The sequence below is a fragment of the Durio zibethinus genome, chromosome 20 (genome assembly GCF_047325235.1).
Source record: "Durio zibethinus cultivar Kanyao isolate XHJ-2024 chromosome 20, ASM4732523v1, whole genome shotgun sequence".
Lineage (NCBI taxonomy): Eukaryota > Viridiplantae > Streptophyta > Magnoliopsida > Malvales > Malvaceae > Durio > Durio zibethinus.
Window position 1 is genome coordinate 1,642,580 of NC_143181.1, and position 27,804 is coordinate 1,670,383.

The following is a 27,804-nucleotide window of genomic DNA, read 5'->3' on the forward strand; positions in this document are numbered from 1 at the left end:
CCTACCCTTGATAAAGAAAAAATGAAAAAGGAATGAGTGTTTGCCCAATTCAACGGACGACAATAAACAAGAGTCCGACTAACAATTACTATAAAAATACAAAAGGATTTGTATTTTACATAAGCCTCCAATATACGATCCTTGAAAGTCCAACACAAATATGTTGCGGGGCAATGAATGGTTAGTCTTTAAAACAAAGCCATCGATTTAAAGTAACCAGTGCTCATCTTACATTGCCAAAATGAAATATTCACACCCAGTAGTTAATTCGTGGATTGTGTGCCAAACGAAAAGGTAGTATCATATTATGGTAATTCATGTTTTGGTTGATTAGACCAAAATAAAAGGGTAATTCACTCTGTGGATGCTCAAGAACCTTTTTATAGTTTAAAAGGTACATCAGGATTTGAATTTTTATCGCTGCTTATTCATGTATTTTTTAGTCCGGGGACTGAATGACTTTCTATTCAAATTCAATGTTAATATGAAAATTATATAATCAAGTAGAGATGAAGCTGCTGTTAATTATATATAAGCAAGAAGAACAGCATCGTTCACATTCTGTCGAATGATGACAAGAAACTTGAGAACACACACTCTCCTCTAGCTCTCTCCACAAATCCCTTGGGCTTTAGTAGGTAGCAATGATAGAAAAAAAATGAGGATGAAAAATTTTTAATCTAATGATTAAGTTACAAAGTAGAAAAGTAGTTATGAATTTTAACCAAGCAAAGTCTTGATGATAATTTCCCAATTATTACCAGAGGCGAAGCTAGAGATAGGAAAAAGGAGGAATCAAAAAATAATTTTACTAGAAAAAAGGGGATCAAGTATTATTTTTGGTGAAATGAAGTATTCTGCTACAATGACGTTAAAAAAAAATTGGGGGGCGATGGTACAGCCTTCATTATTACTAGTAGTAGTTTTAACAAAGAGCTATGATTCAATTTTTTTCTCAAACAAAACGGCGGAGTTGTTCTTCCACAGTGGTATATTTCACGTCAGGGTATAGCTCGGAAGCCTCGACTCCAAATGACGGCTTAATCTCAAAGTTGGTGTGATCACCTTTCACAAAGATTGAATGACTGATTGCCAATATCACATTGATTGGAATGGGAGACTCTGCAAGAATTGATGAAAACCAAACACGCCAATTAGCCATCACGTTTGAAAATGAAATAACAGTAACAATAATAACAGAAGGACAAATTGATATGAATTGCAGCTAAGAAAAAATATTCTAATATCAACATCCCTGATGAATAATCCAATAGAAAGTTTAATTAGCAGAATTTGTGAATGAAAAAAGAGCAGGGATTTCAACAACCTTGGATCTGTTTGAGAAGTTGGTCCTCTGGAACATATGTTTTCTCAAGGGTTTTGCCAATCAGTTTCTCCCACAGGGCAACAACCTCGTTAAACGTATAGGTGTTTTTAGGAGGCCTGATGTACAGGCTTTTGTTCAATGTTCTGGGGTCATCAACAGCTTTGATGGTGTAGGTGCCAATATCACCTTCATCGTTGAAAACAGCTGCAAACAGAACAGGATGCAAATAGTGATTATTACATGCTTGTTTAATTTCTACAACTAAGCCCTTAACCTTTGATCAAGCCCTCTGAATTTTTCATTTTCATTTTTTTTTTCCAAGAAGAGATGTTCTGTTTGGTTTACATAACAAAAATGATTTAAGTTTCATTTTTCCTCTTTCTAGATCACTAAAAGGATCCATTTTCCATCATTCCTTGGAATAGTTTTTCCTAGCAATTGAATTCAAAGCTTGTAAATAGAGAAACATACCACCTTAGCCAGTGGATGTGATGCATCTATCAGTCTAGTATGGTTTAGGACTTGGCTTCCCTAAATAAAAATGGAAAAGAAGCTAATATTGATGAGCTAAGGAACACTATTTACCTTTAGTATTTCCATCGCCTAGGATAACAACCTTGTCTCTTGGGGGAGCAGTGGCTCCTTGCTGTGCCAAGTTAGGAATAAAATACCCCGCAAAGCAGTTAGAGGACACGTAAGTGTAAGGGATTCCTTCAGCCTCGATAGTACGGCGGATTTGAGCCTTGATTGTGAATACTGTTTTCCCTGGCTCAACGGCATGAGCCCGGTCGGGGTCATTTCCAAATTCCGATGGAAAAAATCTCTAATCAAACAAATTAAACAACCATGGTTTCAGCTAATTTCATTTATGGTGATGTCACATATGCTAAAGATCAAAGACCACCAAACGAATGTCTGATATCAAACCCTCAACTTGAGTGGGAAACACTAACCTTCACATTCCCAGCTTCTTTAATGGCAGCAATGATCTTAACTTGATCTGCTAACTGCATGCCACCAACGGTGGATATCACCACATCAACTTGCTTTATTGCCTTAACCAAACTCTCATGATCGTAAAGATCCCCCTGCATGCCGACAAAACACCAAACTAAAAAAACAAGATCACGACGTGAATATACGTTCACGTTCACAAGAACTCAAATATACTTACGCACAACAATTGGACCCCTAAGTTCCTGAAGTTCTCAATAACCTTTCCCTTAACAGGATCAGAAACCGTACTCTCTCTAACTAAAGCAAAAGTGGGATGACCCTCTTTTGCACTGGCTTCGACAATGAACTTTCCGATGTATCCAGTGCCTCCAATGATCAAAACCTTGCTCTTTCCAGCCATTGAATAATTCTTCAGCCACAGAAATGAGAGCCCAATGAGACGTACTAGTTGGTAAAGAGGTTTTGGATTATGTTCTTGTGATGGAGTGTGAACCAAATGGAAGCACTATTTATGGATGAGATGTGGTATGTGAAGTACTCCTGAGGATCATCCTGATTGGTGGGAAATGAAGTGCCTATTTTGGATAACTATGATATGATTTTCAGCTTTTTGACTAATCGTGCAGTACAAATTGCTTTCATCAACGGTAGAAAATTGTCGGTCTGTCTCTGTCATGTGAAAATTCTTGGTTTGGGAAAATATAGAAAATTAAGCGGTCTTTGTTATTGAAAGTATTTGGCTGATCGTCTCAATTACGCACGCATTGTTGAATTAGCCAGTTTCGGTACAGGCTAACATTGGTATTTCACTTAATGTGCTTGGAAAATTGGTATATAGGCTTAATAAAGAAAAAAAAAAAAAAGAGTCGGCGTTTACCCATTTCAACCGACAGCCAATAAAAAAACGTCCGACTAACAATTAGTCAATTACTTCAAAATTAAACAGTGATTTGGAGAAAAAAAGATAAAATAAACATTATGGAAGTTTCAGGATTAGGTGTATAAATTAGTGAGTTTGGAATTAGTCTATGTTTTTAAAGCTTTGAGACTCATCATATACATCATATCTTTGTTTTTTAATCACATCACTAAAAGATTTTAATATATATTAAGAGCAGAGCAGTTTTGACAAAGAGTTACATTTCCTAATATTAAGCCTAGGCAACGTAAGAACTAATTGGGTCAAAGTGCCTCTTATATGAATGGACTGGGCTCAACCCAAAGTTCCATATCACCAGAAAATGATATTTCGGCTTTGATTACCACACGACCATGAATTTTATTCGAAATTTTGTATAAGAAAAGTTAACAGTTAGTTGGGAAAAGTGAATTTATTTAGCTAAGAAATAGACCCATCATTTACACAAGGCTGATAATGATTGCCCTTGACATTTTTTGTTAAACCTCTTTGAATTTAATTTTTATCTACTGATCTCTGATGCACAGACAACTGCACATAATTTGCAGTGAAAACAGTGAAATCATGCAATATTTAGCACAATTATTCTTGTTTTAGAAAGAAGTCATCACTATAGAAAAATCTTGTCATACAAATCTCTATACAGTACAGAGCTTAGGAAATCTTAAGTTGCCAAAAGAACCCCAGTGACAAATGCTGACAACAGATTCATCCCCCACTACTATCAGTAATTTAGTACTACTTGGTACAGACTTCAGCCAGCACACATCAGAGTACGTAACGTTCTTGCTACTTTGTAGAAGTAGCATTAGGAGCAAAAGATTTAAGTACTGATTCCAGTATCTGTGTTAAGCTTCGAAGCACCAAGGTTGGCAATGTGGAACTGCGGTTTGTAACTGTTGGTAGGGCGGTCAGCAACAGGAGGTTCATTCAAGAATAATCCACGGAAATTTGTATGTTGATAAAATTTGTCAACTTAAACTTTTTGGTGCTAATGAGTCGAGTAATTAAGATTTAGCTACTCACCAGCCATTTTTCTTTGTGATGTTCTCCAGGCTTGTTTCTTCGTTCATTTCCAGGAAACCCTGCTTTGTATTGGGCAAAGGCATGGAGCTTGATCTCATATACTGCCTTCCATACTCCGCAAATGGAGTTTCCTACCATATAATCCATGTGTAATATTCAAAACTAATATTCAAAACATGAGTGAAAAATAGGACTAAGCTGCAATTAATTGTAAAATCTTTGATAACAATTTGCACCAGCTTGCTGCAGCTATCTGATGGACTGCAAATAGCCTTAAGATGCTCTTCCTCCGTTTTCTTCTTTGATCTCCAGTACGCTTCAATCTCTTCCTTGGTAAGTGATCGATTTCTTTTCCGTATTACTGAAAGATTTTCAAATGCCAAAATTAAACAAAAGGATTAAGTAGTAAATAGAAAACACCATGGAAGCACTAACTAAGCCATGCAAGATAAACCTTATAAGAGTTTACTGAAATCACCTGCTGCAGGATCTGATACAGGAGAATCCCATCCTGCCATTAGAGAACCCATTTGCTGATGATCTTTCACCTGCTAGAACCAAAACAAAGAACCATCTCTCACAGCAAATATCTTGAGAAAAAGCCTATATATAGCTGTGGGTGGGATCTTATCTTTTCCTTTATTTTCTGTCGGAGAGTCGTCATTTTTACTCGTTCTTATCCTCAAAACCATGCTTTTTCCTGTGAAAATGAAGACACAGAGGCCAATTTATTGACGTGGTGACAAAATGATTAGTATTTTGATTGTGATAGGCTCCACTAACTCTTGTAACTAAATACTCTCTAGTTTGCAGCCCACCGACTAGACATTAAAGATGCGGCAAGAGAAGGGAATTCAAGTTGTGGGCTGACGCACGCGTTTTGATCTTATTTGTCTGGGAGACATTCTTATCCCCATTTGAAGGGTTCAAATCCATTAACAGCCCAGTTTCTAAGCCGATATACATGGGAGTCAGAAGATAAACGACACTAGTCAGTAATCTAGCCATATTTTTCTTTTCTTTTTTGTCTTTGTCCTGTCATAAATGAATTTACTTGGGTCTGTGCTTACAGTCTATCGTCCCATATGTCAGGTTCTTTGAGTATGCCATAGATATCTACATGACGTCATCAAACCCCAAAACTTCTGCCAGAGGAGTCTTCATGTATGTATTTTAAATTCTGACAGATAGTGATTGAAGCATTTTGGGCTAAACCTACGCTCATAATGGGTGAGTGTGTCTGTCAAAATGTCCGTTGAGATCTTTGCAGGCTTGGGCTCTGTTAATATAATTTTTACGAAGTGAGGCACATTGTAAGTAATGGGGTGAAAAAGAGTCCAGAGTCTAAGCTTTAATGAAGAAATTTAGATCTTGATCTTGCTCAGGCCCAATCTCATACACTGTTTTTTTTGGCATAAACCAGATCCTTTGTGGAAGGAACTTTTCGATTTTGTTTGCACAAGGAACTTTGAAGCATCTACATTTAGTGCCTGATCAGTGGATGATATTGGAGCAACAAAAATCAATCATTGATGAGAATCTAGAGGAATAAAAAGAATGACATGACAAAGAAAATCCTCAGGAAAGAACAACAGTCGGTTTACTTTTTCCTTTATTTTTCATTACCAAAAGGCTCACTTGCCTTACTCATCATTGGTGTATGCATGGTCTCATGACTGTTAATAATTAGTGACCTTCACGAGCTCTTGATGGCTCCTTCATTTTTAACTTCTTTTAATACCCTTTCTTGGCATAATCCAAGACATTGGGCAAGTAGGGACGGAAATTTGCAGAGCTGGCATGTCGTCTGAATTAATTTGTGGCACGTCCAAATTCTTCATCAAATCAAGAACAATAACTTTTTTTTCCGATGTGAGCCTACAGTTTTGCAACACCAAAATCTTATCCAGGTGGAATCCACATTTGTCCTTGTGGGCATTGTACCAGTTGGCAAACTTCCAACTGAAACAACATGATTTTCAACCAAGTTATGCAAGGCCACAGTGCATGCATGAAAGAAAGCAAGAAAAAAAAAAAAAAAAGGGCTCCACATTTCACTTCCCCAAGTATCATTTTGCTTTGCTTCTACTTGACCTCGTTCTAAAGCTTGGCTGCATATATTTGTTTTAATATGATAAAAAGTTGAAAGTTCATAATTTTTTTCTTCTTGAATGATACTGCAATTACAGACAGGCACCTAACTAGGCACTTCAATTTGCTTGACCCAATTGAGTTATGGAGCTCATTGTAGCTGTTGAGCTAGCTGGGACTTGTTTCATTGCCATAGTTCTTTTAATAAGGGGTTTGTATCTGACCTGGAGACCTTGATCAGCATGGAGACGACCATTTTCAGTTTCAAATTCCATCAAATTATGCAGAATCTAGTAGTTGTAGCACTGCAGCCACCACAATGTAAACCCTAATAGACTGTAGAAACTTTTCAAACTGCATTCATTCTAATAAGCAAGAAATCCAATAAAGTAACAAAATCCCATGAAAATGCTTCTAATTAACTACAATTTAAAATCAATAGCAGCAGTCAAGGTCGGCTCCAGTGCATCTCTAGGTTCGCCGGTTGGTGAGTGGACCCTAATGTTTGAGTGGTCTTGTTTTTAAAACCCACAGCTAACATCAAGTGTTAATAAAGAAAATTGAAGAATAATGCATATAAAATGTATTTAATCAATTGAAAATATTATAAGTAAATGAAACAGAAAAAGACCACATCCTTGCTATAATTCAAGCATGCTTCCTTTTGGAGTCAAGAACACTGCCACTGACATGCCACTTTCTCACTGAATTATCATGGACAGATTATGTTAAACTTCGATCAAACGTTAACCGCGAGTTAAGGTTTCATCAAAGACAAACAAAGGACTGAAATTAGATGCTTTTTATCTCTACCACTAATGGCAGATTAAAGATAAGCTATCATTGTTAAGAAAAGCTCCCATTAGCTCTCCACTTTCTTAGATGATATTCAATGTTTGATTATTGAGCCAGACAGACAAGTGAGTAATGATTAAGCTATGTGGATGTGGCACGTGAAAGTGTGACCTTACATCTCAAAGTTTCAACTTATCTTATCCTTGATCTGACACCGGTCGACTCGGTTGTCAAAGAGCCTCCCGCATTTTCCACGAATCTGAAGGACATAGCTAAGCCAGCTGCAAGCCACTCGTGCGGGGAATAAATTGAGTGGTGGTAACTCTCAAAACTTTTCACTAGCTATAATTCAGGATCGTAAAGATTGTTCTCGCGTTAAAAATTATTTAGTTATAGTTTTAAATTATAATATAATAATATGATATAATTAAAAATTTAAAAATAATAATTTAAAATTTTAATAATTATTATATATAAATTTAATAAAATTTAAAAAAATATATTTAATATTATCATATTAATATAAATTATAATATTTAATTTTTATATAAAATATAATACGAATATACGAACCTTCAAATTTATATAATTCATTAATTGTTACATATTGTATGTAATTTTTTGAAAATTTTTAAATTTAAAAACAACTTGAAATTAACTAAGTTGTATTATATATATATATATATATATATTTTACAATTGTTGAGGAAATATTATTTCAAGGAATCACGAGGGATTCTTCGATACCAAACAACCTCGTGATTATAACATCTAATTAGTTTTTTTTTTCTTTAATAATAACACTAAGTTATAAATGGATTGCCAAAAAAAAAAAAAAAAGCAAAACATTATACATTAGACAATTTTTGCTATTGGAAATTATATATTACTATTAAATTTAATGTGTGTATGAAAAAAATATTAAAAACATTCTCAATCAGTCATTACTGTTTTTAAATCTAAAAAGTTCATTATTTGGAGCTTGGAACATAAAATGAAAAAGTGGATCTAAAAAATCAAAGAAACTTATAACAAAAAGTGTTTTCATGCTTGCCAGTGCAATTTTTAATTAAAAATAAAATAAAATATTATGGCATATTTTATTTTTAATATATCTTAAGAGTATGATTATTTTATTAAATTTAGTTATAAAATTTAAAATTTTCACAATGAATGAGAAAATTTATGGAAAAAAATTATTAATATTAATATTTTTGTATAAAATATATCATTAATTACTCAATTATGTTTTGTGTTTTAAAATGATCATTTAATTATTAAATTTTTTTATTTAATTATTAAATTTAAATAAATATTTTTTTATCAATCAATCGTTTAAATATAATAAATTTTTTTGCTAAAAAACTAATGATTAGATAATAAAAAATACTTACTTAAAATTTAGTAATTAATTTAAAAAATTTATTGATTATTTTAAAAACACAAATATAGGTAAGGGATGAACGATGTAATTTATTTATTTATTTTAATAAAGCTAATCTTCTTAATCAAGCAAAATCAAATCGAAGGGACCAATTTCTCCTTTGACTGCCACGTGTCCCGAGTGCAATTTTCCTGCTAACTGTGTGAACACACACAAAAAACCTGCCAATTAAAATTAACGGACAAAATTTAAAAACAACAAAAGCAGAGAAAAAAAAAATGAAAAAAAAAACGGTTTTCAAAAAATGCAAATCGTTTGTATTAGAATCAAAGGAAAGAAAAAAAAGAGAAGAGCCTTCATTGTGTGGTACTCCTGTCGAACGGCAGCTTGAGGCGGTGGCAGCGACGGAGAGATGCGGAGATAGAGAGAGAAAAGAAAAGGAACAATCAAATCGCCGGTCTTAACGTCTAATACCATTAGATTCTCTCTCTCTCTCTCTCTCTCTCTCTCTCTAATTAGAGATTGTGTACATTCTCCAATTTGCCTCTCGTTTCTTGTTTTCCGATGAATTTGTCTCTCCTTTCTGGAAATTTTCAACAATTTTCCAAATCTTCCTGTTAAAATTTTTTTTTTTTTTAAGTTTGTGTCAAAGGTCTCTCTTTTCAATTTGGCAGCGGAAAAATATTCAATCTTTCAGGTAAATTTCAAAACCAAAAATGAAAAACAAACTCTTTTAAATTTTACATCTTTCTTCTTTCTTTCTATTTGCCTGATTATGATCTTTTTAGCTGTGTAAAGTCAAAATTAAGAAAAATGCCATTGAAAACCTTTGTTCGGGAGATTGGGAATATATCAAAGAAAAGTTCAGAGAGGAAGAGACATAAGCTTGGGCTTGGACGAGCCTATATTGCTCCAGAAGCTTCTTCATCATCACCATCATCATCAGCTGGTTCTTCAAAGCAAGGGCAATGGGCAAATTTACCTCGGGAATTACTTTTAGATATAATTCAAAGAGTGGAAGCGAGGGAAACATGTTGGCCTGGAAAGAAAGATGTGGTTGCTTGTGCTTCAGTGTGCAGGTCATGGAGGGAAATCACTAAAGAGATTGTTAAGACGCCTGAACAATGTGGCTTTTTAACTTTCCCCATCTCTTTAAAGCAGGTGAGATTTTTTTTTTTTTTTGCCCTTTATTATCAAAAAATCAATTTTTTTGTTACTTATAGTTTGTGGGTTTTGCTTTTTGTTTTTGGTTTAGCCTGGCCCAAGGGATACTCCGATTCAATGCTTTGTTAGGAGGGAAAGGGCAATTTCAACATATCGATTGTATATGGGTCTCAGTCCTGGTAAATTTTCCTTTGCTTTATCATTTTTTCTTGGGTATTTGATTTGGCCATTTGGGTGTTTTGATTCTAAAAACTGTATGTTTCTGCTTAGTAAAATCTATATATAACTAATTTTTATTAATATTTACGAAAAAATTACAGCTCCGTCCGGTGATTTGAGTAAATTGTTACTGGCAGCAAAAAAGGTCAGAAGGGCTACCAGTAGTTATTTTGTGATATCTTTAGTTGGGGATGATTTCTCTAGATCAAGTTACAATTATGTTGGAAAACTCAGGCAAGCTTTTCGATGTGTGAAATTGTTATTTTCTTAAGGATTGGTCTGTTGTTTCGTGCAATTTAAGAGTGAAGTTTAACAGGTCTAATTTCCTGGGAACCAAGTTCAACATTTTCGACTGTCAACCTCCAGATGACTCTACTGTCCGATCCAGTTTTCAATCTTGTTGGAAAACTCGTTTCAAGCAGGTGCCTCCAAGGGTGCCTACGAGCAACTATAACACTGCCAACATATCTTATGAGCTCAATGTTCTACGTACCAGAGGTCCAAGGAGAATGCAGTGTACAATGCACTCAATCCCCATCTCTGCGATTGAAGAAGGAGGAATTGCTCCTACTCCAGTGGCGTTCAATTGCCATGATAAGGATTCTTCTTCCTTATTAGATGCAGAAGGAAAAAGCGCACGAGTTGGATTCAACTCAACTGGCTATGGTAAGCCTTTGAAATCAGTGCAAAGTGCACCCTTAGTTTTGAAAAATAAAGCTCCTAGATGGCATGAACAGTTGCAGTGTTGGTGCCTAAATTTTAAAGGACGTGTTACAGTGGCTTCTGTGAAGAATTTCCAGTTGGTGGCTGCTGTGGAGCCAAGCCAAAATGTTAGAGCAGTGGAACAAGAAAAAGTGATTCTACAATTTGGAAAGATTGGTGAGGACATTTTCACCTTGGATTATCGTTACCCACTCTCTGCCTTCCAAGCCTTTGCAATCTGCTTAAGCAGCTTTGACACAAAACCTGTATGTGAATAATGATTCTCTTGTTCCCTCTACAGGCATGATCATGCTAGTGTTCACCACAATTTGGTTGTACATATTCTCTTTGGAAGCAATTTAGGCTTGCCATTTTCATCGGCAACCGCCTTTGTACTCCGCATGCTTCAAGTAATGAGGGCTACATGCATGTACTCTTTTAAGTTTTAGCATCTATTTAATCTTGGAAGGCAAGCTACGGACTGAGAGTCTAGAGTCAAATCACAATGTTCATCGTTATCTAGGCTTGTCTTCACAACTCTTCTAACTTTGAGACCTGATAATTTTCCTAATGGTGGAATGGATAGGACTACTTGAGGAAGATTAGAGGGCAAGGAAGATCACCTAAATACAAGAGTTGGGGAAATCATGATGGACAAGCTAATTTCTCTGTTTGCAAACTTTTCTTTGGGTAATTGAGGCTGTCAGAATTTAAGTCCTAATCACTGAAATTAAGAATTTAGCAATTAAATCACAGCAACTGGTTACAAATTTTTTTTTTTTTTTAACATAACTCCATCCCATTTAAATTGTCATTAGTTTTCATTTGTCACCAAGTTAATGACAGTGAAATCTGATACAAGCATTCTTCAGTGCAACTCACAACAGGTAAGTGGTATGTATGGTGATTTATGTAATCTGAATACAAGAAAGATGGAATCAACTCACTTTACATTTGATTTAAGAGAAGCAATGACGACAGACAATAACATACGGCATGTTCCTGTCATAGATGAGAGAATAGTCGGCATGGTTTCTATTGTAGACGTTGTCCGAGCAATGGTGGATCAACAAAATCGAGAATTGAAGAGACTGAACGCGTTCATCAAAGGAGACTACTACTAGAATTCTACAAAACTTTGGCTGACAGAACTCAAACGGGAATCAAAATCGCTTACAGTGTCAAATCATTCTTTTACAGAGGAAAATAAAATCCGATTGGTTCATAGTTAGAAACTTCATTTTGCTAATGTTTACACCTGGGAACTGGGAAATGCCTTCGTTTTTTTCTCATCTTTTCTTAAATAAATAAAAAGTGAAAAAGGAAGAGATGAATGGTGAACGGCAAGGAGGGTATGCAAATGCACATATTTGTATAGCTGCTAACCCCTGGATTGCAAAAATACCTCTGCCCAAAAACTGTCTAGAAAAAGAGGTAGCATTCTATTTACTAAACAGACCCTGGAAATATGAGAACCTACAGCACTGTGACTACATGATCAAAATTGAGCTAATCCCCCTGATTCCCACAATATAATATATACATCATGGATTAATGAGTTTCTTAAAGGAGAAAGGCATTCAAGCAGGAAAAAAAAAAAATCAAAAGGAAAATCAACATTGAGCAAGTAAAAACCTTGAGAATTTCTTTCTCAGACATCCAAATCCCTTGGAAGATGATTTTTTAACCCTGAAGTCACTGCTGGAGATACGCGAGTTTTCTTGGCTGAAAACGGTGCAAGGGATTGAACATTGCGAGGCATCACTTTTCATCATGGATCCCATGAGGCCGAGCAGTACTAACGCATTCTCGGATCCTTTAGAACTGCCATTGATAGATATGCTGAACAAAGATTGGATTATGCTTTCTGTCTTTATCATTTGACAGTACCCTGGATTGTCAGAGCATAGAGACAGGAGCAAATCAACAGCAAGTTCTTGCTCCTCCTTATTACCGGCTTCCAAAATTGTGGCTATTGAAGTACAAAAATTGGCTTCTGCAACTTCAATTCTAACCTCCTCAATATTGCATATGTTATTTATAATCTCAATGCAAAAGCCCGCAACATTTGAATCCTCAAGAAAAGCAACCAGCTTGGGGATATAACCCAAATATGCAATATGATAACCAACATCAGTTCCATTGGACAAATTACGTAAGATCTTCATAGCCAGCACGTAAAATTCTGTAACTGTGGAGTCAAGGACTTTCAGGATGGAAGGCAAAACGCCAGATGCCACAATTCTGGACTTATAGTACTGTTGCCAGGATAAAACTACCAGTATTGCAAGGGACTCTCCAGCTGGTTCAGAATCCAACAATGATGCCAACAAATTGATAACATCTTGATGAAAGGGAGGGAATTCGACTCTGCAGGCAACAAAAGATACCTTTATCATCAGCGAATAAGTGAGCGCTTCTACTATCCTAGGACAACAGCAACTTTGTATGATAAGTCGATGTCAAGAACAATATATCAGAAGTAGTGAAAGATTTATGGTTCAAAGTTCCAGCATATAATAGAGAAGGGCAGAAGCAGAGGACAAGTGATGGAATAGATAACTAAGACAGTGAGTGCAAGGACCAAAACTTCAATAATATAGACATTCAATCAACTCTCAACAGATTTACGTGGCACTGGCTATGCCAATCTTCCTGGAGGGGCTTTAATTTTTCTAAGCTCCAGCCATTAAACTTTTCATTAAAAAGAATTTCCTCATTCTCAAACTAGTAAACTAGTAGTGTCTTTACTTCATGCAATATGGTCAATGCCATCAATTATTACAGAAGGGTATCCTCATAAAGTTATCTACAGAAAGCATGGACAGAAACCAATATGCTTGTTTGCTCCTTAAACTATGTACCTATTTCCATCATCTGCATTTAATTGCCAAAAAATAATTGTATTATGCAAGTGGGTTTCCTTAATTTTTCGGCAGCAACATAAGCTACTCGAATACTTTATAAGCTTGAACGCCATATATGTGTTCTAATGATAGGTAAACCTTTTTAAAGAAAAATCCAAGCATTGATTCTTATGTTGTTACCCACTCAGATCCTATTATTTGCCTCTTAACTCAATAATGTTTTTACTGACAACACCTAAGTAGCTAACGAAGCAAAAAGGATACCAGAAAGAAACATTACCTGCTACTGCTCAAAATCGCTAGAAGCACCTCTGCTCCATCTTTTTGCATTTTTATATCACATATTTCATTTGCATCCTTCAAAAAATTAATCACAGGAATAACATAACTACTTGAAAAAGTCAAATGCTGAGCCTTATCATTGTCTTCCAGAAGGCCTTTAACATTTTCAACAGCCTTGCATTGAGATTCCCAGGAATGTTTATCAAGTTCAGAAAGAAAGGCTGTATTGATGTCATGACTACTTGAAGTCATAGAAGAGTGATGATATATTTGACCATGAGAATCTGCAACAATCTGAGGCAGCCCACTCGTAATCTCATCATTAGATTTCCCATCTGATGAAACTAAACTAGATTCAGTACTCATTGAGCCAAGTGAGACACTCCCTATTTTAAGTTGCAAACCAAGCACAGAACTGCCAAAGCTAACAATGGAGCTGGAAGAAGGTTTCTGTAAGGAAAGCAGTGAAGGAATTGGTTGTGCAACTTCAGGAATGTTGATTCCATGCCTCAAAAACCACTTTGAAATGAGGCTTTTCATTGTTAAATTTGGAGTGACAGACAATTGCTCCAACCTTGTATTAGTCACAGGGCACATCTGATTGCCCTCATTAAACCACTTCTCTATCCAAACTCGTTCAAATGTTTTTCCAGAAGCAATAATTACAGGATCATACAGCAGTCTCATAGAGATAGGGCATTTGAATTGCTCAGGAAGTTTAAGGATGAATAAGTCATCAGTTGACGTATCATCTTCTTTTTTTATTCCTTGCTCCAGCTCCATGGATGAAAAAAAGTTCTCTTCCTCCATAGGAATGATGCTTTTAGATTGGAGTTGCCAAATTAACTTTCCATGTTTTTTCAGAAGATGTAAGAGATAATGCAAGATTTTTCTCTTAGTTGGGTTTGTATCATTAACTTTTCCAAGAAGTTTCTTGATAGATCTTTGCTCTATCAAAAGAGCAAAAGGAGATGTAATGTTCAACCTCAAAGCTGCAAGTTGAAGAGCCTCAATTTCTGATTGCATTTTGGAGCCTAATGCAGATATGTCTTGTTCAAGCAGTGCACGTATAACTGCGCCAACCTCATATTCAGAAGGTTCTAGAGGAAACCTTGCACTCCTAAGTTCATCTATAATTCCATGTATCTGTAAATAGTAATTTCTCCTTAATTACAATTAAGGAAAGATTTTAAAGGAAAAGGTAAAAAAGACTGAAGATAGTACATAATGTTTAAAAACTCAACCAACAAAACTATACATCTTTCTACCACTATAGTAACAATAGCACCAAATAATACATGGAATAATAGTAGTAAATCAAGCACTCTAAAATTCTCCTGCCAGGAAATTTCAAAACGAGAAAAAGTTATGGAGTACTACAAACCTTTGAAGCCAAAAAGAGTGGAACCATATCTTGAACTTGATTCATGCAAATCTCCAAAGTTCTCCGAATTTTTTCACACCTTAAGAGTATCTCTTTTGCTGTAATTGCCTAAATATTTCATGAATACAATTATTACCCAAATAATGTCAACAGAAACCTGAAAATTATGTGAATGGCTTACTGCATAAATTTGACAGTATCGAAGATGGCATTGGCATGTGAATTCAAAATGTCAAAACTAATTTCATGCTGACCATGGGGAATGAAACGATTCAAGAGGCGGATGAATATATCAAGAATGCAATGGTGCTCTTAACATTACATTTTGTGATTAGAAAACAAAGATGATATGCTGCATGAATGCAACATGGGTATTGATTTCATAATAAAACAACAGCCTTGGACTGGTGATACCAGTTTCTAGATTTAGCAGATTTTTTTAGTTCTTTTATAAACAGAACAATAAAAGTTAAAAAGAAAGTACCAAGTAGAGTTTGCTGGATTCAGAACAGTACTGGATTAATAACTTTGCTTTATCCATTGCTGATTGTAATGAGCATAAAGCCTGCATTCCTGATGTGCATCGTGGCCGAGCAGACTCGAGAGCTGAGAACATGTGCAAAATGCTATCAACGAGTTTCTTGAGCTCCAAGCACATTAAGCGATGCACCTGCATCCGCTAACAATTGTCAAGCAAACAAATTCAACTAAACTAGCAATAGTTTCCCTCCCACCCATTATAGGAAAAAAAAAAGGCTAGACTTTGAAATTGATGACTCGTAAGGAAAAAAAATGTAACCACTGGATTGAAACAATGTCCACCAAAGTTTTTTTTTTTTTTTGACAAAAACAGAAGTCAAATTTATGTATACCTAATTCTGAAGGCAGCCCAAAATTTCTTAAAGCCAAAATGAAACCTTCCGTTCAGCTAGAAATTCAATAAAACAACAAGATAGAGTTCCAATAATGCTGTGAAGGGTGTTAAGAAAATCTCAGTGCGATTCAATTATGCTAAAGTGAAGAAGACTAGATGTTTTTCATAAAGGTCAAACAAATTGGATATGAATAACCCAATGCCTTTTCTTACAAAGTAACCTACGTTTCGCTCTTAGATTCAACTAAGATGTGCTCTAGAATTTTCAATGAAATCACTCAGACTATATTAAACCCCCGATTCTTCTTGGAAAAGTATGTCAAAGAAATATGGTCCAAAAGATGGATAAACCAGTTGACATTTACCTTAATGGTGTTGTAATATGGAAGTTCAACACTCACAGCAGCACCAAGTTCCATATTATAAAAGTATCTTCACTCTGCACATTGACCAAATCAATTTGAGTCCTCAAATGGTTATATTTGCAGAATACATCAGTAGAAATTTGAATTACAGTTACATGAATATTTCCACCAATTATTTCACCAACATTGTAGAGTCTATCAAGTAAAATATAAGTCGAAAGAATCAAGACCAGAGGATGGTTATGCAGCAAATCAAATAAACAGATAAAAAGAATCAATCAAGCTATAGGAGCATTACATATGCAGAATGGTTCCTTAAGTGTATAAATCTTTCTTGTTTAAGTTCCTTCTAGTTGAAATACTGACTACAAAAGGCTCCTCCGAGAAACATTACAAAAATTCCTATGAAGTCAAAAGTTGTAATCGTGAAAGCAAACTAAGGTAATTTTTTGCTCCCTCATAAAAAGACAGTGACAAATCAGCAAAACAAGTCTAATTATCAGAGCAACAAAATTCGGGCAGCAATAATTGTAATGATTTCAACAGATCTCTATGTGCAACCAAGTAAAGATTGTGACTCTTAGGTGAAACTAAAATAAAGCCACAAGCAGGGGCTAAAATTCATTGCAAAAGCAAGATGTCTGGAACTTGAAAATCAAGCAAACAGTATCTATGATATGGATGTTCATATCAGTTTGAATTCTATATATTTCAGTAGGTCGGCACTTTTTGCAAGTTGAACGTTATAGTTTAAATATAATTAAAAAGAAAACTTACCCAGTTACTCTTCTGGCAAAAACTCAGCACGATCACTATAGAAGACCCAATATAGAAATATCAGAACGAACAGCGCATAAGTTGCATAGTCAGCTTCCTAACTTCAAGAAGTTCCGCTTGTTATATAACACAGTTGAAATACCAACTTAATTTTTAGTTGCCCAAGAGAAGAGCTATAAGGTTAAAAGATCCTATTAAAGGAAAGTAATCACAATGAAAAAATAATCTAACAATACCACATGGCCGTTTCGGTTGAACCGTTTACATACAATAATATATTAGCGAGGAGAGGATTTATGAGGAAAATTGTCTCTGTCTTCCGGAGGAAAAACCAGAGTTAAATTTAAGTATTCATTGGTCACACTCAAACACATTTCCACAAGAAAGCTTCAAGGCTTAAGGACCACAAAGAAAGAGAGAGAGGGGGCTATGCACGTACCTTTTGGCTGTTTAAAAGCCCTCCAAATGCCCGCATCAGCGGGCTAACTTCTTCCAAAATGGTAAAGAAAGAAGGTTAAAAATAAATGCAGGTTGATTCCACCAACTCTATATCACCATCTTCTTTCCCTTTGGAAGCTTTGTTTATATTACCTGTTTTGGAACAAAAAACCAATTTCTTCTGCCATTTATGATATTAGCACCCTGAATCTATGATCCAATTGAAACCTTATTACATGGTAAAGTAAATTTGCAGAAGAAGTAAACCTGACTTTCCTGAAAAACAAAGTCCACGGTCAACAGTAGTAAGAGCAGCATGTACAACCTTTGGACAAGTACTCGTATTAGTTTAGTTTCTTAGGCGTGCGCCAGCCGCCAAGGAAAACGGCCACGAAACAAGCTGGGTGTCAAATCGACTTATGCAACTAGGCTAGGTGGTAGACTGATATGCAAAACACGATATTTGAAACAATAACCAATAAACAAAAAGACTATAGAACATCTCGACGACCCTATAGTGGACTTGGAATGAAAACAAATTAATATATTCTTAACCAATCCACGTTATTGCTACTTTGAAACAAAGGAAATTTGAAGAATTGCAATTCATGTAATTTTCAATTGATATTTTATTATTATTTGGTCTTAAACCGCACGATAAGCAGTTGCATAACGTGCTGATTGCCAATAGACAATCCGAAATTGCTGTTTGCTCACTAGAAATATCACAGGCGTAGTCCTTTCGAGTATTGTAATTGAATCCATCTATAATGCTGGTTTACTCGGACATCAATGGAAGGAGCCAATGAGCAAAGTTATAGAAAAATTTAACATTAGAGGATCAATGCCAACAGAAATACTTTGTAGTTCCTTGGTGACTACTGCCACTATAAGCTCCCAAGCAAGGATTTTAACCTCTTTGTTTCAAAACGGAGGATTTGGTGGCCAAGGAGGCAGCTGCAGATCCATGTTTGAAGGTGAAGTGTTTATGACATATTATATAAGTGGACACTAAAAAAAAAATTCCTAAATCTACCGTTACACCAGAAAAACATAGAAAGAAGAAAGGCACTTCAGAATCTTTCTCGTATTCATCATTGAGGAACAACACTAAAAGTTCAACTACTCACAAATCTCTGACCTATGCCCATATCTTCTCTATCAGAATAAAAACCAAGGCCAAGCCATTCGATGAAGAACTTTATTTGGTAGCCAAATAATTTAATCTATATCAACACGACAAAAAGCCTGTACACTTCAAGCTACAAGATTTTACAATTCAACTCCATTGGTTGCGGCACGAACATCAAGCCTGCTCATGATAACATACCATGAGCTGACACACTTTTTCCACTTTCTTCCAACGACATGAAAAATAAGTTTTCAAAAATACTTTTCCTTGCTTTACTCAAAGATTCCCTCTAAGAGTGGTCCTCACGTCTTTAATACCAAAACGAGTGGATGGTATATCAGTGGAGTAGACTCCTCCAGGGGCTTAAAAGGTTTTGATCTTTGCTGTGGCATTCAATATCCGAAAAAGCTACCAGAAAAGCCAATAGTTAGACTTTGGAATATGCTTTGGGGCAAAGGCAAATCCATTTGATCTTATGAACCCACACAAATTTAACAGCTCCAATCATAAGAAAGGACCACAAGGCGACGTTTTCCACAAGGAAACTGGAAAGGAACCCACTGGCATAACTTTCGCCTGAGGAGACCTGAGAATTTGAGATGATAAGGATTGTAAATATCAAAAGATATGGAGTATCTTGTTGTGGATTTCTAGCGCATTTACGCCGTTATGTCATGCCCCTCCTCTGACTGCATATGGCCAATATAAAGTTAAGAACCAAGCAACTTTTCTAAATATCCCCCCCCCCCCCTTCCGACATCCAACAATGTAAAATGAAAATATTTACCCCCAAAAAATAAATTTTAAGATAAAAGGTTCAAAATAGTTATGTTAGCCATTAAATTGTTCTTTTAGATGAGATCCCCAGTAATACTCATTTCTATGTTTTCCTAAACAGATATTAATAATGCTATCATTATATTCTGTAATGGAAACCATTATAACGTTTTAATTAAATCTTCCACATCTTGCTTGATTCACCAAAACTAGAAAAAACGAATGGAAATAAGCAAAATTGAATCACTCATTGATCTTTCAATGAGTTGATTTGATTGTTCTGGCTATATCTGACCACATTTTCCCAAAGAACCGTTTACTCATATGGCAAGAGTTGACGAAACAAAGAATTGTCGTAGTAAGTCGTGCAAGTCTTTTATTACCGAGAAAAGTCTTTCTTCGACGAAACAAAGAACTATCTTGTAACTCGTTTAAGATATTAGCCAACTTAAAAACTCTATACAATTTTAACAGTCTATTATTATTAAAAAATTAGTTTTGATTCATCAAATGAAACTTTAGCTTAATGATGAAAAAGAAGATTAAAAAATTTTAAGGTTTTAAATTCAAATTTTATTGTGCATGAATTTAATTCAATTTCAAGTGAAATTTGTTTAGTTAAATTTTAAGTTCTTGATTATTCAATGATTGATTATGATTATAAATTCTTTTATATTTTTAATTCAACCGCAATATTAAAAAATAAAAAATGTGACTTTTTAATTTAAAATTTTAATTTTTCAAATTTAAATCGCATTATAACATCCTAGTTATCTCCATATTTTTAATATTTTATTTTTGTATACAAATCTTCTTTTTTTCATACTTATTTCAAACATTTATAATTTTTAATCACATTTTTTATGATGCTTTTTAAATACAATTTTTCAATTCTAATTTTTTTTTTAATGAAAACAACAACGCTAGACTAATTAAATTAATTATAGAACTCCGTTGAAAAGAAAGAGAGAAAGGTAGTGAAGGCAGAGCAACATGGCAGGAAGTAAGCTGCCACTCCTACTCAAAAACTGACACAGGATCCTGTAAAAGAGGTAGACCTGTTGAAATTTAGCAGTAGGAAGACAAAGACTATTCAGCAAACTGCCGGGCGGGAAAAAGCTATGGAATGTTGTTCAGAAGCCAAATCTCCATATTCCAAGTTCCCGCATCAATGATGCACTAAATTCAAGAATCAACTTGACCAGCCACACTGCCCAAAGTCCAAAAATCATGAGGTCCCAGCTGTCTTTAGCAATTGGAGAGACGTTAATCAAGTGTTTAAAAGATACGAGACACAATCGAAAATGAGAGAAGCGAATCATCCTTTGCCATCTATGAAGTTCACGATCCTGCTACAGGAGCTTCTGATCAGACCGTCAAATTGAATCACAGCCCCTTTCATCCTTACCATTCTCAGCTAGTATCAGGTGACATTTACCATCAGATCGCCGCTATTAGCAATATTTTTCTCGATAATATTTTGAGAAAAGAAGAATAAAACATAAATAAGAGTACCTTGTAAATGGAGTATATTTTACCAAGTTGGCAAATAAGAGAGGGAAGAAATCACAATCCTGTCTTCCCACTCAAAAAATGGCAGAATATCTTACTGTATATTTTGCGGGTCTCGAAAGAAGGGTTAAGGGTCAGATTGTTGGAGCATCTATGCTAATGGATAGACTTTTTTTGGGATCTAATCCCCACCATCTGATAAATTCTCAAAGAAATCAACTTGGTGTTGATGAGATTTTAAAAGACAAGAATAAGACTTTTGTAAAGAGTTAGTTTTCTGACACTGATTCTTGTCCATCAAAGCCTTGCTTCGGCAAGCGAATCGCATCTTGTTGTAGCCAATATATATATATATATTGGCCAACTTGCACAACTCCACCGCCGTTGCTCCTTATAAGTAGTGAGAATTGCAATTTCTTACCCATACCAGCCCTTGACTTCAGTCTTCTCCTTTGACTGAGGCAGCAATCTCTTTTTCCTTCCTAGCTTCTTTCTCTTTTGTTGGCAATCTCATATCCAAAGACAAACATTCCTCTTCTCCAACTTTTGTTCATCTTCACATCCAACTCATCCAAGCTTTATCATATTCCTCTTTGTTTTCATTCATCCGGCCCCAAAGTAGTAATGGAATCAAGCTCTACGACTTCTTCACGTGATTCTAAATCCTACTGGACTCCAAAGCAAAACAAGCTATTTGAAAAGGCACTTGCTGTATATGACAAGGACACTCCAGACCGCTGGCACAAAGTGGCCGCTGCTGTGGGAGGCAAATCAGCCGAGGAAGTAAGACAGCACTATGAGATCCTCGTGACGGATCTCATGCATATTGAATCTGGTCAAATCCCTATACCCAATTACAAAAGCACTGGGAGTAACAGAAGATGAATTGCTGGTGAGCAAAGGTGAGCAAAGGTAGAGTATTAGTAGCTATCTCCCATTTGCAAACTTAATTCTCATTTCTACATCTTTGAGTCATTTCCACTTGAAAACTATTACTCATGCAACTCTATTTTCTGGCTCAACATACTATTCTCTATCAATAAACTAGCAAAACCACAATCTTCAAAGAGCCTTCTTTCTTAGGATTTCTTGTTAAATGCCAAATGCCATCAACTGATGACAAGGACGAGGCAGGGCATGGAACCTAGGTCTTCACGAAGCCAATAGAAATCTGAAAAACTTGAGAAAACTTCCATGTATTCAACTCTTCCAAAAGGTTATGATTCACCATGTTGATGAGCAGTCAAAAAAACCTTAGTTTCTATAGGACACTCCTAACATGAAACATGGACGTACCCTCAAGCTCCAAAATGCATCATATAATAGAAACTATATAAGGGATTTCTTTTGCCTTCCTTCCCAAATAATTATGTAACCCTCTCCCTTTTTTGGTTACATTGGAAATCATTTAAACAATGTTATCCAGTGTTCGTACCTAGCTAGGATTCATGGTATGTTGTTCAAAATCATATTAAAAAAAATGTGATCATCCATGTTTTAAAACGGTTGTAATCATCCATGTTTCCTCTAACATGTCATGCACTCACCTTTCCTTTTCTGTTAGCTAGAGTTCAAACCAAACACCGATACCTATCTCCCCACAAAAATTTTTTTATTACTTTATATTATTTTCTATAGTACTCTATCCATACCCTATTTCAACTTACTAACAAAAAGCCCACATGAAATCTAATCCTCTTTTCTTTAGCACACATGCACATGGTCCTATATTTAATTCGAGAGCATTGAACCCAATATCATAAAATAAATAATGAAATCGATGCCACTCATATCATGTCTGACGTAACTCTTTTTTTTCAATTCCAAATTCCTCCATAACCCATCATTAGTAATCGCTAGACTTGACTCTTATGACACTGGTTTTTCTTGGATCATGAAACTAATGTTCAATGCTTCAGCGAACATAGATGGGCATTTGCACATGTTCTTCCTCTTATAATAATCCAATTTTTAATTACTCTAATGCTCTTTGTACTTTCAAATCCTTCCCAGGTTTTCTGAAGAACCTGAAGCTCCAATGAAGAACAAGTTTCGGCTGCATTGCCAGAGGATCTGTAAAAACCTAAAAAAAAAAAAAAAGTCGAGAATGTGAATCGTGATTCTCCCTATCTTAATTTGGCTCTTTTTAAGTGTGCATGCTACATCGAGTTCTTTTGTTAATATAACAAAAAATTGAACTCTATAATTACTAAGCTTGTAAGTATTGTACTGGATTTTCTAGTTTCAAATAAAAATATTACTATTTAAATATGTATTTGATATACAAGATTATAATACATTAAAATAATATGATATTGCGAAAAAAATTAGATTAAAAAATATCATATTATCTTTTATTTGATATATGTAAAAATTAAAATAATATAATTTATTTATTGATTAAATTTAAATTATTAATATAATTTTTAAAAATATAATAAAACATAAAAATTCAATATCATGAATTAAATATAATCATTTTCATTTTGAAAAGATTGAATAATTTTATATCAACAATATAATTAACTTTTTTTGCAATACTATCCTTTTTTTTATAGACAAATCAAATATAATATAAAATAATTTTCATCTTATTATAATTATCATTTTATGCATTAAATATTACCTAAATATTCTGTGTTTTGTCTGTTAAAATCAATGATCTCTTCACCTTCTTTGTTAATTTTTTCCAGAGAAATACAATAAACGAATCACCCGATTAAGAGGAAAATAAAAATTAAAAAAAAAAGTAGAAAATAATATTTAAATTTTTGGATAAAGATTACGTAGCTAAGACTGAAGAGATCAGCACAGGATCCATTTAAAAAAAACAAAATAAAAATAAAGAAATAATCATGCTTCTTTATCACAAACATTGAAGGAACCAATCAGTTTTCCTTTTCTTTTTCACCATTAAGAACAGGGGAACGGTTGTTCATCAAGCATAAATTAGATTTCGATTCTTGTTTCGTAATCGCATGGGATTTAAAACATAAAACACAAAATTTTGTCATTATCATTATCAAATCAAATAACGGCAATGGAAAAGAAGCTTAACACCTGACCTTTTTTGAATTCCAGCCTTCCAAATTTGCACTCTGAATCTGAGGAGATGGAGCCAATCAAGAAATTAACTGAAAATCTCGATTATAATTAACAGAATGAGGGATCTGGGAAAAAGGGAAATAAGGAGCTATTGGTTTTGTGAGGGAATGAAAGAGACTAAAAATCAAAGAAACGAAATAGAGAAGCGAATCGGCGTGGTTTTAAGGCAGATGGAAAGGCGGGAAATATAAAGAATTCGAAAATGGAAAATGCGTCGTCGATTAAAAATATGGAGATGCGGGGTATCGATCCCCGTACCTCTCGCATGCTAAGCGAGCGCTCTACCATCTGAGCTACATCCCCATTTACTCTAGCATGATTAAATGATTTTTATCTTTGATGAACCATTTAAATTTATCATTTTAATAAAACATATAAAATGACATTTAGAAGTAATAATTTTTAAAAAAAAAAGTGTAACATATTGGAATGAGATAATATTTTTACGATGTTAACTATATTAGGGCTTATGGTCAACAAAACTTAATATTTTTAAAAAGTGTCACCAATTTAAAAAGACAAAACTTAATTATCAACAATGTCATCATAAGATTTTGAAAGACATGTCGTTTTCTAATTTTATGTAAACATTTCAACTCATACTTGACAAAATAAGAGCTAACCTAATTTCTAAAGCTCACCTAATTTTTCATATTTATAAATAATAAAAGTCAATCAAGAGTTTGGAACCACTTTCCTTTGAAAGATTTGGGTTTTTGGATTTCAAATGTGTTACTTTCTCTGTTTCATTTTTTTGTTTATCTTTTTTTTTTTGGATGTCCCAAAAATATGTTTTATTATTTTTTTAACATTTAAAATTCTGACTTTTTAAAATTTTAAAATTATTTTTTATGAATTTTTTAACTTTTTAACATTAAAAATTATTAAAAAAATAATTTTAATATTAAATATATTAAATTAAAATTTTTTTCTTAAACTCGGTAAAAATCAAGACAAATAAATATGAGCGAAATAAGTATATATATTAGAAGTGTGAAACTAATATATCCTAAAATATCACCAAAACTATATCATAATTAAAATTGTAAGAACAATTCCATCTACTTTTTTAAATATAAAATAATTTTTATTTTTTTCAAGTAAAGTATAGTTAATGACAACTAATTTGGTTTTAATATATTTTACAAGTCAAAAACAAATAATTCGCTAACATATAATGTTATTTGGTCCAAATAAATTATCGAATTTTCTTTGCACGAATAAGGCAGCCTGTATGGGGTGTAGATGCAGAGTTACAATGGCTCGGACTCTCGGAGACCATCATGTACTAAACAAAGAAAAGAAAATGAAAATCACTAATTAACCGCGGAAGACGCGACCGTTGAAAATGTTGAGAAAAGCTATCTCCTTACTCGTGTTTGGCCATTTGGGTGCCCCAGCAGTCACCAGGCCCTGGATTCGCCGCAAATGTTTCCTCCCAAACACTATATATTTCACCCAGATTAAAATCCTTAAGCACTCACATTCACATTTGCTTTGTTTTTTAAAAAATTTCATTAGGTTTTTTTTTTTTTTTTCAAGCTTGAACTTATAAAAAGAACGAAAAGATGGTAAAGATTGCTTTGCTTCTTGTATTCTCATTGGCCCTGGTTCTATCTATCCAGTCCGTGGTGGGAGAAGACATCTTTTCCCCGGAACAGATAAACAAGGTTTCTTCAGCGTTTAAAGATGCCGCCCAGACCTTGTCAAATTCGGCAGGAAATGCCGAGGAGAGTGTGAAGGAGACCAGCTGGTCGTGGACTGACTAGGCGAAGGACAAGCTCAGGTAAAAAATTATTTTACCAATTGATAATCCTATTTAATTTAGTAATTAAATACTCATTTGGTATTGCTTTCTTGGTTTTGTCATCACTGGTTTTTGCTGTTATGTTCAGGGGTTTTGGCTTGCTGTCTCCTAAGGAATCAATGTCATCGGCATCGGCACCAGAAAACGCACCGGCACCTGCACCAATATACTAAGGTCTTTTGGACCCGAACCTGCCACTGTACCCATCGATTAAGATGGGATATGTTCACCAAAATAGCAAAGCTTATTACTCTTATATTTGGGGTAACATGTCTTTTTGGTTCTCGAACATTAATATTTTTGGTTTGCAGAATTTTTTCATGTCTGCTGTTTTCTGCAGACTTCAACCGTGTCTGGTTGGAATAATTACTCCAATGTAACAATATTGGCAAGAAATTGGAATATTATTTAGAATACTATTTTCGTTTTCTAATTTGATGGATATGAAGTCATTTTTTTTTCCACTTCCTGTATGTCATCATGATCATATGTAGATCTCACAAGCCTAGCAATAAGAAAAGGATTTCGATGCATTAGTATCCTTATAACAGTAAAATTTAAGTTAATAATGAATTATATCTTTAGATAGAATATAGTGAAAATATTATAATTAAGAAAATTAAATTTAAATTTATGTAAAATATAAAATTTTAATTATTTCACTTATAAGAATTTAATAAATTATTAAAAATTAAAAGTATTTTTATATCAAATAACAATTTAGTTAATAAATAATTAAAAATTAATAAAAATGATATAATATTTCAAATTATTTTTTAAAAATTTGCTAAATAAATATTTACACTAATTGATGATAATTTAAAAGATAATTATTATTTTGTATATCAAAATAATAATTATTTTTAATTCAAAATAAAAATTTTAAAAATAAAAAGATGAACAAAATGAACCTATAAAAGCTTGAGTGCACTATAATTTTAGAAGTAAAAAAAAGTAGGATATTTATAAAAAATAAAAAAAAAGATGAAAAATCTCGTCAAATCTCCTTCCCATGGGTGAAAAATTTTTTCCCAATCACGCTGGTATCATTGGCATCGGAACGACTGGTCACGATGCAATTGCACTAAATAAAGACATGTGCACTGAAACAGGATCTCAATCATATCCATGCGCTGCCTTAAGCTTGTAGGGTTTGCATGAGAGGGTATTAGGAGGGTCATAATCAAGTCAAATCAAATCAAATCCGAAATCAAAATTATAAACTTCAGAATTAGTATCAAATTAAACCTGATGGAGAAAACTTACGGTGAGAGCAAATTATTTTATTCTTTGTTTGCTGTTTGAACATGCCACCGAATTTCAACTTGTCGGACCACAATGTCGGGGCGTATTGCTCAATTCCATGGCACCTTTTTTGATTTGGGGTGAAATTGATGTTGTGATTTTTGTTGAAAGTTGAACCAAGAGCTAGTTCGAAGCCCAAACAAAAATGCCAAGAGATTTTTGTATAATCAGGCAGGTTCATATGAAAGATAAAAGATCAAGGCAAGGCTTATATTGGCCCGCGACAGAACGGTGAAAAAATTTGAGCAAGCCACATGACCCTAGTCAAGTTAGTTTGATTGATTAGGCCAGAATAAGGGTACATTTGGTTTTGTTGAGATTAAAAATAATAATAATTATAATTGTAATTAAAAAATTATAAAAAAATTTTAGTAAAATTTATTCGATATATATTTTTTTTCAAAACCTGCACTCAGACTAGCTAGAACTAATACACCCTCTTGATACAATGGAACAATTGCACAACACAGCCCGCATGCAAGGAATTCACCATTTCAATCAGCATTAAACATGAAGAACGAGATACCATATGCCCAATTGCCCATTTCATATATCATTTTCTGACAGTTTTTTCAGAAATAATAAGGAAGAGAAA

At 34.2% G+C, this 27,804-nt stretch overlaps 5 protein-coding genes, 1 non-coding gene and 1 pseudogene across 11 annotated transcripts; 3 read left to right on the forward strand and 4 right to left on the reverse strand.

The window, feature by feature from the left end:
• Positions 1–806: 806 nt before the first annotated feature.
• On the reverse strand, positions 807–2,821 carry LOC111314806 (phenylcoumaran benzylic ether reductase Betv6-like). The gene is made up of 5 exons (XM_022916418.2): positions 2,502–2,821; positions 2,281–2,415; positions 1,913–2,150; positions 1,328–1,531; positions 807–1,122 (listed from the first exon to the last, which is right to left on the reverse strand). Exons 1-5 carry the CDS (start codon positions 2,682–2,684, stop codon positions 956–958), a joined length of 927 nt encoding a protein of 308 aa, XP_022772153.1. The 5' UTR covers positions 2,685–2,821; the 3' UTR covers positions 807–955.
• Positions 2,822–3,785: 964 nt separating this feature from the next.
• Positions 3,786–4,926, reverse strand: LOC111314807 (uncharacterized). Its single transcript, XM_089749104.1, has 4 exons — positions 4,708–4,926; positions 4,466–4,590; positions 4,230–4,360; positions 3,786–4,099 (listed from the first exon to the last, which is right to left on the reverse strand). The coding sequence occupies exons 1-4, from the start codon at positions 4,757–4,759 to the stop codon at positions 4,027–4,029; spliced, it is 381 nt and encodes a 126-aa protein (XP_089605230.1). The 5' UTR covers positions 4,760–4,926; the 3' UTR covers positions 3,786–4,026.
• A 3,901-nt stretch (positions 4,927–8,827) lies between these two features.
• Positions 8,828–11,305, forward strand: LOC111314808 (tubby-like F-box protein 5). Of its 5 annotated transcripts, XM_089749217.1 has the most exons (7): positions 8,828–9,196; positions 9,298–9,660; positions 9,755–9,842; positions 9,984–10,116; positions 10,199–10,548; positions 10,660–10,761; positions 10,886–11,039. In XM_089749217.1, exons 2-7 carry the CDS (start codon positions 9,313–9,315, stop codon positions 10,945–10,947), a joined length of 1,083 nt encoding a protein of 360 aa, XP_089605343.1. In that variant the 5' UTR covers positions 8,828–9,196; positions 9,298–9,312; the 3' UTR covers positions 10,948–11,039. The 5 variants fall into 5 exon arrangements, with proteins under 5 accessions (XP_089605343.1, XP_089605341.1, XP_022772156.2 ...); XM_089749215.1 differs by having other exon boundaries at positions 8,849–9,196; positions 10,199–10,761; positions 10,886–11,305; XM_089749216.1 differs by having other exon boundaries at positions 9,056–9,196; positions 10,660–11,039.
• LOC111315075 (CBS domain-containing protein CBSX3, mitochondrial-like) lies at positions 11,009–11,708 on the forward strand. The gene is made up of 3 exons (XM_022916691.1): positions 11,009–11,014; positions 11,171–11,254; positions 11,403–11,708. The coding sequence occupies exons 1-3, from the start codon at positions 11,009–11,011 to the stop codon at positions 11,706–11,708; spliced, it is 396 nt and encodes a 131-aa protein (XP_022772426.1).
• A 229-nt stretch (positions 11,709–11,937) lies between these two features.
• On the reverse strand, positions 11,938–17,785 carry LOC111314809 (U-box domain-containing protein 5-like). 2 transcript variants are annotated; one of them, XM_089749213.1, is made up of 7 exons: positions 17,573–17,785; positions 17,134–17,234; positions 16,357–16,430; positions 15,602–15,787; positions 15,118–15,225; positions 13,732–14,879; positions 11,938–12,954 (listed from the first exon to the last, which is right to left on the reverse strand). In XM_089749213.1, the coding sequence occupies exons 3-7, from the start codon at positions 16,408–16,410 to the stop codon at positions 12,198–12,200; spliced, it is 2,253 nt and encodes a 750-aa protein (XP_089605339.1). In that variant the 5' UTR covers positions 16,411–16,430; positions 17,134–17,234; positions 17,573–17,785; the 3' UTR covers positions 11,938–12,197. The 2 variants fall into 2 exon arrangements, with proteins under 2 accessions (XP_089605339.1, XP_022772160.1); XM_022916425.2 differs by having other exon boundaries at positions 17,134–17,249; positions 17,573–17,776.
• Positions 17,786–21,488: 3,703 nt separating this feature from the next.
• On the forward strand, positions 21,489–22,009 carry LOC111314810 (protein RADIALIS-like 3 pseudogene; annotated as a pseudogene).
• A 2,318-nt stretch (positions 22,010–24,327) lies between these two features.
• TRNAA-AGC (transfer RNA alanine (anticodon AGC)) lies at positions 24,328–24,400 on the reverse strand. The gene has a single exon. It is a non-coding gene; the product is annotated as a tRNA-Ala (tRNA).
• Between the last annotated feature and the right edge of the window lie 3,404 nt (positions 24,401–27,804).

What these genes read in the sequence shown, in the direction of transcription:
- LOC111315075 (XM_022916691.1), top strand. An exon ending in ATGGACAAGCTAATTTCTCT is followed by an intron (nt 11,255 to 11,402) that starts GTTTGCAAACTT and finishes AATTGTCATTAG; the next exon opens with TTTTCATTTGTCACCAAGTT.
- LOC111314806 (XM_022916418.2), bottom strand. Translation starts at nt 2,684, where the DNA reads ATGGCTGGAAAGAGCAAGGTTTTGATCATTGGAGGCACTGGATACATC. An exon ending in TAGGGGTCCAATTGTTGTGC is followed by an intron (nt 2,416 to 2,501) that starts GTAAGTATATTT and finishes GTCGGCATGCAG; the next exon opens with GGGGATCTTTACGATCATGA. An exon ending in AAGAAGCTGGGAATGTGAAG is followed by an intron (nt 2,151 to 2,280) that starts GTTAGTGTTTCC and finishes TTGTTTGATTAG; the next exon opens with AGATTTTTTCCATCGGAATT.
- LOC111314809 (XM_089749213.1), bottom strand. Translation starts at nt 16,410, where the DNA reads ATGGAACTTGGTGCTGCTGTGAGTGTTGAACTTCCATATTACAACACC. An exon ending in CACTCTTTTTGGCTTCAAAG is followed by an intron (nt 14,880 to 15,117) that starts GTTTGTAGTACT and finishes TACTATTTACAG; the next exon opens with ATACATGGAATTATAGATGA. An exon ending in GCGATTTTGAGCAGTAGCAG is followed by an intron (nt 12,955 to 13,731) that starts GTAATGTTTCTT and finishes TGTTGCCTGCAG; the next exon opens with AGTCGAATTCCCTCCCTTTC.
- LOC111314808 (XM_022916421.2), top strand. Translation starts at nt 9,313, where the DNA reads ATGCCATTGAAAACCTTTGTTCGGGAGATTGGGAATATATCAAAGAAA. An exon ending in GTATATGGGTCTCAGTCCTG is followed by an intron (nt 9,843 to 9,983) that starts GTAAATTTTCCT and finishes AAAAAATTACAG; the next exon opens with CTCCGTCCGGTGATTTGAGT. An exon ending in AATTATGTTGGAAAACTCAG is followed by an intron (nt 10,117 to 10,198) that starts GCAAGCTTTTCG and finishes GAAGTTTAACAG; the next exon opens with GTCTAATTTCCTGGGAACCA.
- LOC111314807 (XM_089749104.1), bottom strand. Translation starts at nt 4,759, where the DNA reads ATGGGTTCTCTAATGGCAGGATGGGATTCTCCTGTATCAGATCCTGCA. An exon ending in TGTATCAGATCCTGCAGCAG is followed by an intron (nt 4,591 to 4,707) that starts GTGATTTCAGTA and finishes AAAATCTTTCAG; the next exon opens with TAATACGGAAAAGAAATCGA. An exon ending in ATCACAAAGAAAAATGGCTG is followed by an intron (nt 4,100 to 4,229) that starts GTGAGTAGCTAA and finishes CCCTACCAACAG; the next exon opens with TTACAAACCGCAGTTCCACA.